Below are 15,512 nucleotides of genomic sequence, written 5' to 3'. Positions count from 1 at the left end.
AAACGGCTTCAGACCAGCACGATGCCTGGAAGACAATTTGTTTGTTGTGACACAAGCCATTGAGATTGCGGCAAGAGAGGAAAGGACCCTAATGATGGCCTTCCTCGATATATCGCGTGCATACGACTCAGTGGAGCACAGACTTTTGTGGGAGGTGTTGAGGCAGCAAGGCCTGCCCAGCAACCTGCAACAAATTCTACAGTCACTATACACAGACAATGAGGCTGTGATCCACTGGGAGGGCAATGTGACACAACCGATAAAAGTCTCTAAAGGACTGCGACAGGGATGCCCCTTGTCCCCTGTGCTTTTCATGCTCCTGGTAGTTAACATGGAGAGGAAACTGACAGAGAGCGACACAGGCTTCAACCTTACCTACTGGGATCAGGGAGTGATTTGCCCACGTCGCCTGCCAGCCTTATTCTATGCCGACGACATTGTGCTACTGGCAGACAGCACAGAGGACCTGCAGCGTCTGCTAGACATATGTTCAGAGGAGGCACAGGCCATCGGTCTGCACTTCAACCCCGCAAAATCGGCATGCATGGTTATGGCGAGCCAAGAGGACCCCATGCAATACACTGAAAGCAGACTCATGCTCCAGGGAAACCCTATAGAGTGGACAAGCACCTACAAATACTTGGGAGTGACATTGTCAGCTGCACCTCACTATACACACCACTACGAGAGTGAACTTAAACCCAGAGCAATGAGGAAGCGTGCTTTTCTGAACTCCAGGGCACTTTGGGCTTTCAACAAATTTGAAGTCACCAGAGAGCTCTGGAAGTCAGTAGCGGTCCCGGCCTTGACTTTTGCAAACAGTGTGCTCTGCTTGTCATCCGGGACACGTCAGTCCCTCGAAGTACGTCAGAGGGAGGCAGGTAGAGCAGCACTGGGCGTCCACAGGGGCGTACCAAATGAGGCGGTGCAGGGCGAGGTGGGCTGGTCTTCCTTTGAGGCTCGGGAAGCAGTGTCCAAACTCGCCTATGAGCGCCGGCTGAGCCAGCTACCAGACGGACGTTGGGCGCGTGAGGTGTTTAAGTACATCCACCTAAAGTGCATCAACACAAAGTGGGTGCTGCGCACAAAACGCCTGGCGGAGCGGTACGAGGTCGCACCATGCCGACTTACGGAGAAACCTCAGCGGGACAGGAGGACCAAGGTGCGGGAAGCCGTCCAGGAGGCCGAAAGTGCCAGCTGGCGGACGATGGCAGCAGGAAAGCCCGCTTTGAGTTTCTACAGTAAAGCAAAACAAGCGATCGAGAAAGAACCGCTGTACGAAAACTCAAAGGGAAGCGGTCTGCTATGTGAAGCCAGGTGCGGCATGTTGCGAACCCGACTGCTGCGGGCGACGTACACACCCAACCTCGACACGACATGCCCCCTGTGCACCCTGGAGGAGGAAAGCATCGAGCACATCGTGCTACGCTGCCCAGCATTGAAACCACAGGTCTCCGCCACTTCATCTGCGGCCGCTACGCCACCGGAACAACGGCAGAAATTGCTGGCAATGGCGCTGGGTTTCCGGGAGTCACAAGAGCAACCGCAGTGGGAAACGGTGGAGGCAACGAAGCGTCGATTAGAACACTGGTGGTGTGCGAACTATCTGCAGGATAGAACAGGTCCGGCAGCAAATGCACCAAACCAATAGTTAGAGACTTATTGTGCCAGATCCGGATTTCCCGTTTGATCGCCCGTTACAAAGGGCAGGGCAGCAATATCATCATCATCATCATTACGGGTCGCGGCGTGTTGTGCAGCGGTGGCGATGCGGCGGCGGCATGTGCGCTTCCGCGGCAAGCCGTTTGAAGATTTTGACGGCCAGCGTCACCGCCTGCCTTCGGGTCGGTGTGTGGTAGGGAAAAATCTAGAGACTTTAGTGTGTGGGTGACAGAGAGCGGCGATCGAGCAATTCGGAAGAGACATGGAGGGGACAATTGTGCAAAGCAGAGAAAACGTGGAGAGGGGGAAAGGCACTGCGGAGAAGCTGCCATCGCCGTGCGGCGGGTGTCTGCCACTTCTCGCTTCACAAGTACACGAGAGGGCCCTTTTTGCACACCTGAATAAGAGTTTCTGAGTACAAGACGTATTATACGACCAGTTTTCCACGGTGCTGAACGTTGCTGCCGAATAATCGTATTTTCCAGGAACGTATTAACCGGAACGTATTACACACAGCTGGGGTTATTTTTAATGTTCGCGATTTCGAGCGTAGGAGCCGGGAAATCGTAAGCGAGAATGTATCAACGAGGTTCTACTGTAATTGGTGGTAAATGAATGACATTCTTGGTCTTATTTCTGGGCACCAATTTTTTTCCTGCTTCCTTATACAATAATATGGCTACTTTCATTATGTTCGTTGACTCCATGCTACCCGGTATTTATGCTGCTGCCGCTATTTGATATCATAGAGGACGTACTAGCGAAAAGCGTGTACATATATGTCATATTTGTGTTGTGCGGTGATATATTTTGTCCATTTACGTAGTGTCAATGGAAATGCGTGGTAGCCAACAGAGGTGACAAAGATTTACAGCAGATAAATTTTGTCAGGAACAGCGCAATCCTGTCTATTTGGGCAAATGTGAATCTGGCTCCCATTTCTGTCTTCTCTCATTTTAACGCGATAGTGAGTGTTAAAGTGCTTGTTTCGCAGAAATTCCAATGTTGGCGTTGGTGTCTGTTTCGGCATCGCTGCAAAATGATCATCTTGTCCACGACCGAAAAATCGGGAAAGATGCTAATCAATAAATAATAAAATCATTGGTTTGAGTGAGAATTGAACCCAGGCCGTCTGCATGGCAAGTAGGTTTTCTACCACAGAGCAACGCTGTTGTTTGAAACTGCTTGGGAAAAAAACACTATATGATTATCATGTAGTGGAAGGAGTCTCCTTAACGGCTCTAATATTGCGTGGTAGAAGCGTAGAATCGTGCTAGGCATCAAAACATGTGAATTGCACGAGTGGGTGTTTTAAAGGCCCACCCATTACAAAGCACTCAGACATATTTAATCATCATCATCTGCAAAAGCATCAACAAAGTGAGCAGCTGTGTAGGTTCGCGTGTTGCATTGCAGATGCGTAGTGGGCCCTTCACAGATTTGCAAAAGGAAGAATTATGGCGTAGTGGGCACTTAACAACTGTACTTGCAGTAGGCATTCTCGGATAGTTTGAAATGGCCATTGTTATGCGCACAGCCGTTCATTTCCTTACGGTACGGTTGAGGCATGCACCGAGAACCGAAGCCAGGGTAGCAATTGAGAAGGCAATGCACATGGGGCCTGATTATGCTACCGCGTTCTGCTCTTGAAGGTGGAGCTCAAGCATACTCCAAGTTTTTCCTTCCTCATTCTCAGTTGCACCGTAAATATTTCGATATGCAAAGAGCACTTTGCCCAGACCAGGACGATGTTGTCTGCTATTACCTGCTCGACATCTCTCACAAGGCTGAGTACACGCTGCCCTTTCGACACACGGCAGCTACAAAAGCAATGCCTTGTCATGTGGATCTTCTTAAAACGCCTCGCGAGGCATGAAACTCGGAAAAAACACGTGCAGAGCAAGGCAAAGCAATGGAAAATCAAGGTGGCGTGAAGGGTGGAGCGAAGAGGTGCACAGTTCCATTGCGAGTTTTTTCTCCACACTCAGCGCCAGCGCCCAGCACCGCAGCCCCCTTCACGGCGCGGGTCTCCTCTGCACGGTTCGTACAGTCCTTGAAGGCCTTGAAAACCCTTGAATTTGAAAAGTACATTTTCAAGGCCCTTGAAGGTCCTGAAATTGTATTATGTCCTTGAAAACGCTTGAATTTTGGGGCCAGGTGCAGTCTAAAGTCCACAGTGCGACCTGCTTTCTGTTTTATATTGCCACGCCCACTTCTTGTTTTATTTTGATGTTTTTTGGGTTTGACCAGCAAGGACGGTTATCAACGCTCGAGGCTGTCCGCGAAGCATTGTTCGAGAAGCTTCTCGATTGTAGTAGATCGTTTTGTTAAGATTTCGCGCCGCACGCGAATGTTCCAGCTTTATCGAGAGATAACGCCGCCACCAGCGATATCGCTGGAAAGTTCGATAGCGCCTGTATAAAAGCCGACACGCTTGACTGCTTGTCAGTTGATCGACGGCCGACGCTCTGTACGATGCTATCAGTGCGTACAGTGTGTATTGCTGTAAATTACCTTTCTGTTTCCCGACCACAAGTTCGGCCAAATAAACAGTTCCATCTTGAAAACGCCGACTGCTGTCTTCGTTGACGTCACGACCACGTGACATCTGGTGGAGGTGCTGCTTCATGATCCGGACGCCACCACGGAGCGCTGACCCAAGCCCAAGCCGCGGAGAAGACGACGCTACAGACAACCCGGATCGTCGTACCAGCCGCCGGCAGAAGGGACTACACCCAGAGTACGGGCTCCTTCCCGAAAACACCAGGCAGCCACATCGACCGCCGAGACGATGACAGCCCCCATGCCGCCTACAACGGTCGTGATGCAACAGCCAAAGGAGCCACCGACTTTCCGTGGATCGTCGTTTGAAGACCCGGAGAGCTGGCTGGAGACGTACGAGCGAGTCGCCACCTTCAATCACTGGGAAGCTGCGCCACGTCTTCGTCTACCTAGAAGACGCCGCGAAGACGTGGTTCGAGAACCGTGAATCGAGCCTTCAAACCTGGCACCTCTTTCGGACGACGTTCCTTAATACATTCGCGAGCATCGTCCGCAAAGAAAAGGCTGCTGCTTTGCTGGAGACAAGCGAGCGCAGCTACCGAATGAGAGCGTCACCATTTACACGGAAGAGATGACGCGACTTTTCCGCCTGGCCGACGCTGCCATGCCTGAGGAAAAAAAGGCCCGCTTCCTTATGCGGGGAGTGAAACAAGACCTCTTCGCAGGATTGGTGCGGAACCCCCCGAAAACAGTCACCGAATTCCTCACCGAGGCCACAACTATCGAAAAGACACTTGACATGCGGACGAAACAATACAACCGCTCTCCGCTGTCTGCAACCTATTCCAAAGTGCACTCGCTGGCCACCGACGATTTGCGCGAAACCATCAGAGCGATTGTGCGGGAGGAGCTGCGCAAACTGTTACCTTCGCCGCAGCATCAAGTGGATTCAATCACCGACGTTGTCCGCGAGGAAGTCCGGCAATCGCTTGGTATTCCCGAAGCACCGCAGGCTCAGCCGGAAGCCATGAACTATGCTGCTGCAGCCCGACGCAACGCCCCCCCCCCCCTCCTCGCCCACGTCAGAGTCATTCAAAGAATTGAATGACTCTGCCCACGTCAAGACGCCGCGCCGCCGCAGCAGTTTCGCCGCCAGGCACCGCCGCCACCACAACCGACGCCATACCGCCCGCCGACAGGACAACGCTGTGCCCCCCGAAAGACCGACATTTGGCGTGCCCCTGACAACCGCCCGCTCTGCTACCACTGCGGGGAGGCCGGCCACACGTACCGCAGCTGCCAGTACCGACAGATGGGGCTATGCGGATTCGCCGTCAACGCGCCGCGCCCACAGCCAGGCGAACGGCCTCGCGACATCGACGACTACCTCACCGGAACACAGTGGCAAGGACGACGACCTTCCCGCTCGCCGTCGCCCGGCCGCTACATGTCACCGCACCGCCGGCAGTACACTGGCCCAAACCGGGGCCGGTTGCCTAGCCCGTATCCGGAAAACTAAGGGCAGCAACCGATGGAGGTGTGGTTGCTGAACGACGAAATGCTAAAGATCCTCCGCCGTCGACGACGACGCCGCGACGAAGTTCCGAGCCCCCGCCGCACGCCGAACGACGTCCTGAAGACGAAGCTTTGCGACCGGAAGGAGACCTGACGACGCAACGCGGAAACAGCGGTGCAAACCGACGTAGCCGTGACCCGACGCCACGACGTAACCGCAACGCAAGACGGCGGACTAGCGACCTCGACGTTCTGATCGACGGCCACAACGTCACCGCTCTCGTCGATACTGGAGCCGACTATTCCGTCATCAGTGGGCCGTTCGCAGCAAAGTTGAAGAAAGTTAGGACTGCTTGGGAAGGCCCCGAGATCCGGACCGCTGGAGGCCATCTGATAACGCCGATTGGTGTCTGCACGGCGAGAGTCACCATCAAAAACCGGACTTATCCTGCGAGCTTTGTAATCCTACAAAACTGCTCCAGGGATGTGATACTTGGAATGGACTCCTAAGTGACCACGGTGCCGTCATCGACCTGAGGTCTGAGTCGATAACACTAACCTCAGACGAAGCGCTCCCGCCCCACGCGACGCCAGGGAAGCATGCATTGAATGTGATAGAAGAGCAGGTGACCGTTCCGCCACGCTCCAGCGTCATTATCTCCGTCGGCACCGAAAAACCTGCGAACCTTGAAGGCGTCATCGAGGGTGATCAGCATCTACTCCTGAACCGTCAAATATGCGTCGCACGAGGTATAGCAGAGCTGCGTGACGGTAAAGCAAATGCAGTGCTGATGAACTTCAGCCACGAATATCGGCACCTCAACATTGGTACGACGGTTGCCTACATCGACGATTGTGTAGCCGCCAGCAATGCTTTCGCCCTCTTCGGTGCTGCCGAAACTGCTTCGACGAATAGAGGCCCCGAACCAGATTTTGACGTCAACCCAAGCCTTCCGAAGGTCAAGCAAGACCAGCTCAAAACCCTGCTCCTGCAATACAAGGACTGTTTCTCGTCGTCATCGCGGGTCCGACAAACACCCCTTGCTAAGCACCGCATTATAACAGAAGAAAATTCTCGACCACTCCATCAGAGCCCCTACAGAGTTTTGACGCGAGAACGTGAGGCCATAAAGAAACAAGTCGACGAAATGCTACGCGACGACATCATCCAGCCTTCAAAGAGTCCATGGGCGTCACCCGTGGTGTTAGTGAAGAAGGACGGGACACTGCGCTTCTGCGTTGATTATCGGCGCCTGAATAAAATCACGAAGAAGGACGTGTACCCCCTCCCACGGATAGACGACACCCTGGATCGACTTCACAACGCGACGTACTTTTCGTCGATGGACCTCAAGACCGGTTATTGGCAGATCGAAGTAGACGAAAGAGACCGAGAAAAGACCGCTTTCATAACACCCGATGGCCTCTTTGAGTTCAAGGTCATGCCTTTCGGTCTTTGCTCGGCACCTGCGACGTTCCAGCGCGTCATGGACACCGTACTGGCCGGATTGAAGTGGCAGACGTGCCTTGTGTATTTGGACGACGTCGTCGTGTTCTCCTCGACCTTTGACGAGCATCTCCGGCGGCTTGAGGCAGTACTTCAAGCAATCAAGACCTCTGGACTGACCCTGAAGCCAGAAAAGTGCCGATTCGCGTAGGACGAGCTCCTGTTTCTGGGTCATGTGATCAGCAAGTCTGGAGTGCGCCCAGACCCACGGAAAACAGCTGCCATTGCCGACTTCGCCCCACCCACCGACAAGAAGGCCGTGCGTCGATTTCTCGGCTTATGCGCCTATTACAGACGCTTCGTCAAAAACTTTTCACGGATCGCCGAACCACTGACGCTTCTCACGAAGACTAACGTAGAATTCAGGTGGGAAACGGCGCAAGTGCAAGCCTTTCAAGAACTTAAACGACGCCTGCAGACGCCACCCATACTTACGCATTTCGACGATTGCGCCGATACGGAAATACACACCGATGCAAGCAGCGTAGGACTCGGTGCCGTCCTTGTGCAAAAGGCTGACGGGCTTGAAAGGGTTATCAGTTATGCTAGCCGGTCACTATCCAAGGCAGAAGCCAACTATTCCACAACAGAAAAGGAATGCCTTGCTATCATCTGGGCTACGTCAAAGTTTCGCCCCTACCTCTATGGCAGGCCCTTCAAAGTTGTCAGTGACCATCACGCCTTTTGTTGGCTAGCTAACTTGAAGGACCTTTCAGGTCGTCTCGCACGATGGAGTCTGAGGCTTCAAGAATTCGACATTACCGCCGTGTACAAGTCCGGACGAAAACACTCTGACGCCGACTGCCTGTCCCGTGCCCCCGTTGACGCGCCACCGCAAGAGGAGGACGACGACTGCTTCCTCGGAACTATAAGTGCCGACGACTTCGCCGAAAGGCAACGAGCCGACGCGGAACTGGGGGGCCTTATGGAGTACTTCGAGTGCAAGACCGCCGTTGTTCCGAAGGTATTCAAGCGAGCACTGCCGTCGTTCTCCTTACGGAACGGCTTCTCATGAAGAACTTTTCGCCACTTCGAACCGACTACCTTCTTGTCGTGCCCTCATCATTGCGACCAGAAGTCCTCCAGGCCCTACACGACGACCCGACGGCTGGACACCTCGGTGTTTCCCGCACGCTCGCCAGAATACAGGAAAAATACTACTGGCCACGCCTTGCTGCTGACGTCGCCCACTACGTTAAGACTTGCCGAGATTGCCAGCGACTGAAGACACCGCCGGCTAGGCCCGCGGGACTTCTGCAGCCATTCGAACCACCTCACCTGCCGTTCCAGCAAATCGGAATGGACCTACTGGGGCCGTTCCCGACGTCGACTTCCGGCAACAAGTGGATCGTCGTAGCAACTGACTAACTCACCCGCTACGCCGAAACGAAGGCCTTGCCCAAAGGCAGTGCCGCCGAGGTAGCCAAGTTCTTCATCGAGAACATCGTCTTGCGTCATGGCGCCCCAGAGGTCATCATCACAGACAGAGGTACCGCCTTTACTGCGGACCACGGTGTAAGAAAAATAATTTAGGTGTGGACACTCCGCCCGACGGCGCGTCCACATAATGTTCGCCTCTTTCCTCCTCTCGGCCCCCATGTCGCAGCGCCTCCCACGCAACCGCGGCCGGCGCATGTACTATAGAAGACGAGCTGCGTGCGTAGCGTCCGTAACGGCGTTGCGCACGTGAGAAGTCAGCGAGCAGAAAGACTGCTCACGCGCTCTAAGCAAGACGCCGCGCTTTTATACTTACGCAACGCTGTTAGGGACGCTATGTGCGTCGGGTGCGCCGTTTACACCGTGGCCGTATGAAAACTCGCCGTGAAAAAATGCAATGAGGTGAAAAAAAAAATGAAGAAAAACGCGCGTTCGCCTCGTCGCAATAGGTTTCTTAAGCCCCCATGTCACAGCGCCTCCCACGAAACTGCGGCCGGCGCATGTATTAAAGGCGAACATTATCTGGACGCACTCTCCTTCGCGGCAGGCGGAGAGTGTCCACACCTAAATTATTTTTCTTACACCGTGCTGTGGACCTAACTCAGGCAATCTTAAAATACAGCGAGACGAGCCACCGCCGCACCACCGCCTACCACCCGCAGACCAATGGCCTCACCGAGGGTCTAAATAAGACCATCGCCGACATGCTGGCCATGTACGTCGACGTTTCACAAGACATGGGACGCCGTCCTTCCGTACGTGACCTTTGCTTACAACACGGCCGTCCAGGAAACGACGCAGATGACGCCGTACAAGTTGGTCTACGGAAGGAGTCCGGCAACGAATTTCGACGCCATGCTACCGAACGTCACCGACGAAGAAAACCTAGACGCCGCCGCTTACTTACAACGTGCCGAGGAAGCTCGACAGCTCGCCCCGCCTGCGCATCAAGACCCAGCAGCACACCGACAGCCGTCGCTACAATCTTCGACGACGCTTCGTGGAATACCAGCCCGGCGACCGTGTCTGGGTCTGGACGCCGATACGCCGACGTGGGCTTAGCGAAAAACTCCTTCGGCGATACTTCGGACCGTACAAGGTTCTTCGACGTCTCGGCGCTCTTGACTACGAGGTCATCCTGGACGGCATTACGAACTCCCAGCGACGCCGCGCACGACCTGAAGTCGTCCATGTCGTGCGCCTTAAGCCGTTTTTTGCACGTTAGCGAACCTGGGGATGCTACTTTTACTTTTGTTATTGTAATTTATTTATGTATGCACTTGTTGTTTTTTTTCTCTTCTTTGTTCTTTCACAAGCATCGGGACGATGCTTCTTCAGAGGGGGGCAATGCCACGCCCATTTCTTGCTTTATTTTGATGTTTTTGGGTTTGACCAGCAAGGACGGTTATCAACGCTCGAGGCTGTCCGCGAAGCATTGTTCGAGAAGCTTCTCGATTGTAATAGATCGTTTTGTTAAGATTTCGCGCCGCACGCGAATGTTCCAGCTTTATCGAGAGATAACGCCGCCACCAGCGATATCGCTGGAAAGTTCAATAGCGCCTGTATAAAAGCCGACACGCTTGGCCGCTTGTCAGTTGATCGACGGCCGACGCTCTGTACGTCGCTATCAGTGCATACAGTGTGTATTGCTGTAAATTACCTTTCCGTTTTCCGGCCACAAGTTCGGCCAAATAAACAGTTCCATCTTGAAAACGCCGACTGCTGTCTTCGTCGACGTCACGACCACGTGACAGTATTAGTCTTAATGCGGCAAACTTTTCATTTCAAAAACAATACACTGTGCAAGTCTGCATGTATTCTGTTTGTTCATGCCTTGTCCTAGAGTTTTTTTTACTCTTCACTCGTCAGTGCATCTTGTCTCTCTCTCTCTCTCTCTACTTAACTCTTTATGAGTTCACTTTAGTCGCCTGCATTTATGCTGATCTTTTCCCTGTCAAGCGAGCAGTGCCTGTGGTTAGTACGAGGGTTGTCTGTAAAATAAGGCTCCCAATGATTTTTCATAATGAGAAACATGGTTACTGGCATTGAATAATACATTTTTGGAAAGCTTAGACCTTCCCCTATTTTTATACATTATCACCCTTGAGATCTGTGCATATTTGCATGTGGTGTACCATTTTATTTATGTCCGAATCATAGACCTCTCCCGCCTCACCGCGAATGTAGCTTAAAAGCTCTTCTTTAAGCTCCTCTCTGGTTCTCAAATGTGTCCTAACCAGGCATCTTTCCTTTTTTTTCTATTCAGGGAAAAGGTGATAGTCACTTGGAGATATGTCTGTCCTGTAGGGCGGGTGTGTGACAGCATCCCATGCAGAGTTGTTGATCAGATCTTTCGTTACATGGGCGACGTGTGGACGAGTGTTGTCCTGATGCGAACACATTCCCTTTGTGAGCATACCTCTCCTCTTCTTTCGAATCGCGCCGTGAAGCTTCTTCAGTGTCTCACAGTAGCGGTCCACATTGATTGTTGTACCGATGGGCATGAATTTTCACAACAATAACCCCCTCCTGTCTCAAAAGACGCTCACCATCACTTTCCCAGCAGACAGTGTTTTTTTGAACTTCCGCAGATTCAACGACTCTAGCTGTTGCAACTGATGGAATTGTTGCTTCACTTCCTGTGTCTTGTAGTGGACCCATGTCTCGTCCCCAGTGACAGTAGAGTCCAAAAATTCCTCAAAATTGGTTTCGTAGGCCTGAACAAATTCGCGGGTCGCTTCAACAAGTTGCCGTTCATTGTCTTCCCTAAGCATTCTGGGAACCCACCTTGCACAAACCTTGGCGTATCCTAAATAGTTTCTCAAAATTTTGTCAGTGCAGGTTCTACGAGATGATCAGGGATCATCTCGTAGAACTCCCGAAACGTTACGCTTCAATCTTTCAGCATTGTTCCTTCCACTTTCGCAATCATTTCGTCTGAAACCAGTGGCCATTTAGAACGCTGTTCCTCATGGACGTCTGTATATCCGTGTTTGAATTCTCTGCACCATTTGGCTCATGTGTTGTACGCTTATACACTTTTGCTCATAGGAAACGTGCATTGAGCTGGTTGCACACCGGTGCAGGAGTGGACGAAAGCTACTGGCGTGCTCTGCGCAGCAGCCGACCCATGAGTGGAGCCATGTCAGGTTTTAGCGGTGCTTCGCAATGTCTCGTATAAATTGCTGCATCGTAAACTGTGCCAATAACTATAAGAACTATGCACCTGGAACAAAGTTTTTCAATTTTCCACCATGACCATGCTTCACAAACAGGTGGCAATGCTGCATTAGTCTTCGCTGCGTAAAGCAAGTGATCCTGCGGGCATGTTCGTCTAGCGGTGCAGTTCACAGACTACACAGTTCGTAAGCAGGAACAGTTAGGAAGAAGCCCCTCATGCCTGGCAAAATGCATCGTGTACCGCGACAATTTAAAAATTTATTCTCCTTGTACTGCCATTGCCCTTAACATCACTGTGCATGCAAGCAAAGTCGCGCCATGCTGTTCTCTTGCACTATGTGGCAGCCAAGATATCATGTGCAAAGCTAGCACGTGACAAAGTTACTCAATGACTCATGCAGCCCGAGCAGAGTCTATGAACGAAGCTGAACTACAGCACGGAAAACTTGCGGAACTGCCACGCATTACTAAATGCAGCACGTGCAGTTCGGCGATCATACGTTTTACTTGCGCCCATAGCAAGGGGTTGTCTAACAGACATCACACACAAATATCATCGTTTAGTCGACAATAAGCAGGCAAAATGACAAGAAAGAATGCATACAAACATCGATGGTGACGGCCTGTGCTTCGAGGTTTACGCTGGCACGAATCGCCCTTTCAAAACGCGCCGTTGCACGTCCGTACTTTCTGTCACATCGAAAACATGATTGATTCCGTATAATTTGTCCTTTCTGTTCTTCTGAGGCCCTTAAAGAATCCTACACTGCCAACTTTCTAAAAGCCTAGCCGTTTTATCAAATTTGCCGCCTCCGTGCGAATGCACTTGCATGCAACGCAGGCGTAGCAGACGGAGAGATGACGGTTCGTGGCACGTCAGTTGAAAATGAAGTGGCCGCAAGTGGCCACTCGTGGTGCTGGTGGCGCATTGGTGCAGTGGAGTGTTGCGCTACCTGTAGGTGCTGCACGTTTCCCATATTCCTTGTGCAGTTGGGAATGCATGTCCACCAGCACAGTGTTTTTTGCACAAAGAAAAAAAAAGAAAACGAATCACAGAGCATGATTCGGTGGGAGAAGTAAGTGGGAGCTCCATCTCAAATGGCTGCCAAGCCAAGACTGAGCGTCGCAGACAAACACTCCGTTCACGTCTGATCACGTCAAAACACTCTGTTGCACGTCCGTGCTTTCTGTCACACCGAAAACATGATTGATTCCGTATAATTTGTCCTTTCTCTTCTTCTGAGGCCCTTAAAGAATCCTGCACTGCCAACTTTCTAAAAGCCTAGCCGTTTTATCAAATTTGTCGCCTCCGCGCGAATGCACTTGCATACAACGCAGACGTAGCGGACGGAGAGATGACGGTTCGTGGCACACCAGTTGCAAATGAAGCCTGGACGGCGACTGTGAGAGGGACAGCCAAGCTACACGCCAGTGTCGCCGGATCCTGCGTAAGAGCGTTCCTCAAGACTACAGCTCCTTGGGAACCTTATTCTATGGACAACCCTGGTACATTGTAACAATATGTCAAGCCTTGTTAATACTGGAGAAGTCTCGGCACCTGTCCTGAGCATTTGTGGTGTGTTGAGAACTACTTTAGATGGCATCAAGGCTAGACTTTTCTACAGCATAATAATACAGGTAAAACTCTAACAAAACCCGATTTTACGTAGTTCCCAATCTAAGGAAGAAAGTCGCATTCTCCGGCAGGTACTCATAAGGTTCAACGTCGTTGTCAACCCGAATCAACGAAACTAACATGGAACCAAAACATCTACAGTATAAACCGTAGTGCTCATCAGGTCTTGCTAACAGGCACCTTTGCTTTGCACTGCATTGACTGTGCAATTGGGTGTATCATGAAGGTCTATTGTGGTACTGTTTTTGACAGCTGTGTTGATGCTATACTTTTGCTAGAATTGCATTTTATGGATCATTGTGGTTTAATGTTCACTCACGATGTTTAAATATTTTTTTTCAGGCGGTGTACAAAGATATCAGCAAACTCACTCCACATCTCGTTATATGTTTCAACACTTGCTACAAGCGTTCAAATACTAAATGCTGTTAGGTTTTGCCACCATGCTCCTTGGCTGTGCGCGGTTCATTAGACAAACAGATCCTGTAGGAACACACATGCAATAGCAGTGAGGTGAAATCTAGAAATTCTTCTATTTCTGGCTGGAAATGAAGGATTGCTACTGGAAATTTTTCCATTTCCTGCTGGAAATGTTTCTATTTCCAGATGGGAATATTTCCATTCCCAGCTGAGTTATGAAACTGGAAATTTTTCCATTTCCAGCTGGGAAAATTTCCGGTTTCATAACCCAGCTGGGAATGGGAATCATTTTCACCTGGGGGATTTAACAAAGTTTTTTCTAAAATGAATTACTAAAAAGAAGTGCTTATTTTTTATATTTTTACACGCATGGCTTTTTTCTTCAAACGCGGGCACTGATACTATTGTGTTAAAACATCTGTCACCGATAGCGACGAGCCTGGTTTTATTTTGACTAGGCTCCCACATGTATGGAACAGTGGACTCAATGTACCAGATCTACTGGGTGGGTGCTAGAAAGGGGCTTAGGAATTGTTTTTCGAAAATGGAGCGTCTGTGCGTTTGTGCGGCATGCAGTGCTACGATATCCACAAAATGTGATTGTGGTGTCCTTCTGCACAAATTGGCAAGCTTGTTTGGGAGGTGTAAAAAGAGACTGAGCCTGTTTACTGGCCCTTTGACATTGCAGCACCATGCTCTCTGTCATTGTGCACTGCACTAGTGTTTTAGCCGAGTTGGTGCATAGCTTAACGAAATATTTGTGGTGCAACTGAGACCCAGAAGACAGGATAGGGCACCAGAAGGCATACCGAAGAAGCGATGAGGTTAACATAGGGTGCTGCTTGGTTGAATGAAGAGGGGATAGGAAAGGGCCCACTGCCGAAGAAATGTGCTTTAACATAGTGTAGCATTGGGTGAGTTGGTGCATAGCTTAAAGAAATTTCCTTTTTCAGCCATCCAAGCACCACTGTGTGTTTGCATCATCATCGGATTTTATTTGAAGAACGGTTTGTGCCTCAACATGCTCCTCTTTGGCCATGTACAGCCCTTGTTGGCCATGTGAAATGTATCTGCTAGATCATCAAGTCCGAACTCTGGAGACAAGTGCACTTGTACCAGGATTTTTGCATGCCTTTTGCTACTTGCACTTTCTGGGCAGGGTGGCTGTGCCAAAGTTACAGTCTGGCACCCTATCCCGTCTTCTCTCATATCTTCCTTGGTCTTAGCTTGTGCCACAGTTCTTCGGTTAAGCGGTGCACTAGTATTAGACATGCCTTAAAAACGACACTGACTTCTCATTGCAGGTGGTGTGCCGGGAAAGTCAGGATGTGCGCTCATTGGCCCAGGGCACCCTGCCCAACTGCACACTACTAATTGTGCCACCCATTGTGGTTCACAATGCGCTTCCCTACACAATGGAGCTGCACCTTAAGGTGACTATAGCACTGATCTCATGTAGTGCTTATCATAATGGGTGTTATTTTTATGCAACAACTATGTCTAAATTTATTCACTTTGTTTGATCGTAATGTTATGTTGCTAGCCCTTGGAAGGCAGTAACTGAGGCGTAGTCCGAAGCGACCACTGCGAGACAACCGCTTGATGCTAAACCTAAGCAATAACTCTTTGTGAAAAAAATCAGTGCACTGAATT

At 50.9% G+C, this 15,512-nt stretch overlaps 1 protein-coding gene across 1 annotated transcript in view; it reads left to right on the top strand.

Annotated features, from left to right (window-relative positions):
• The window catches only part of LOC119397704 (intermembrane lipid transfer protein VPS13A), a 1,038,245-nt gene that overhangs the window by 688,774 nt on the left and 333,959 nt on the right, over positions 1-15,512 (top strand). Inside the window, exon 52 of the mRNA XM_037665124.2 lies at positions 15,164-15,292. Within this exon, the coding sequence (XP_037521052.1) occupies positions 15,164-15,292 (129 nt within the window). The remainder of the gene's footprint in view (positions 1-15,163; positions 15,293-15,512) is intronic.

Source organism: Rhipicephalus sanguineus, chromosome 6, assembly GCF_013339695.2.
Source record: "Rhipicephalus sanguineus isolate Rsan-2018 chromosome 6, BIME_Rsan_1.4, whole genome shotgun sequence".
NCBI classification, from domain to species: Eukaryota; Metazoa; Arthropoda; class Arachnida; order Ixodida; family Ixodidae; genus Rhipicephalus; species Rhipicephalus sanguineus.
This window is presented reverse-complemented; position numbering and strand designations above follow the sequence as displayed.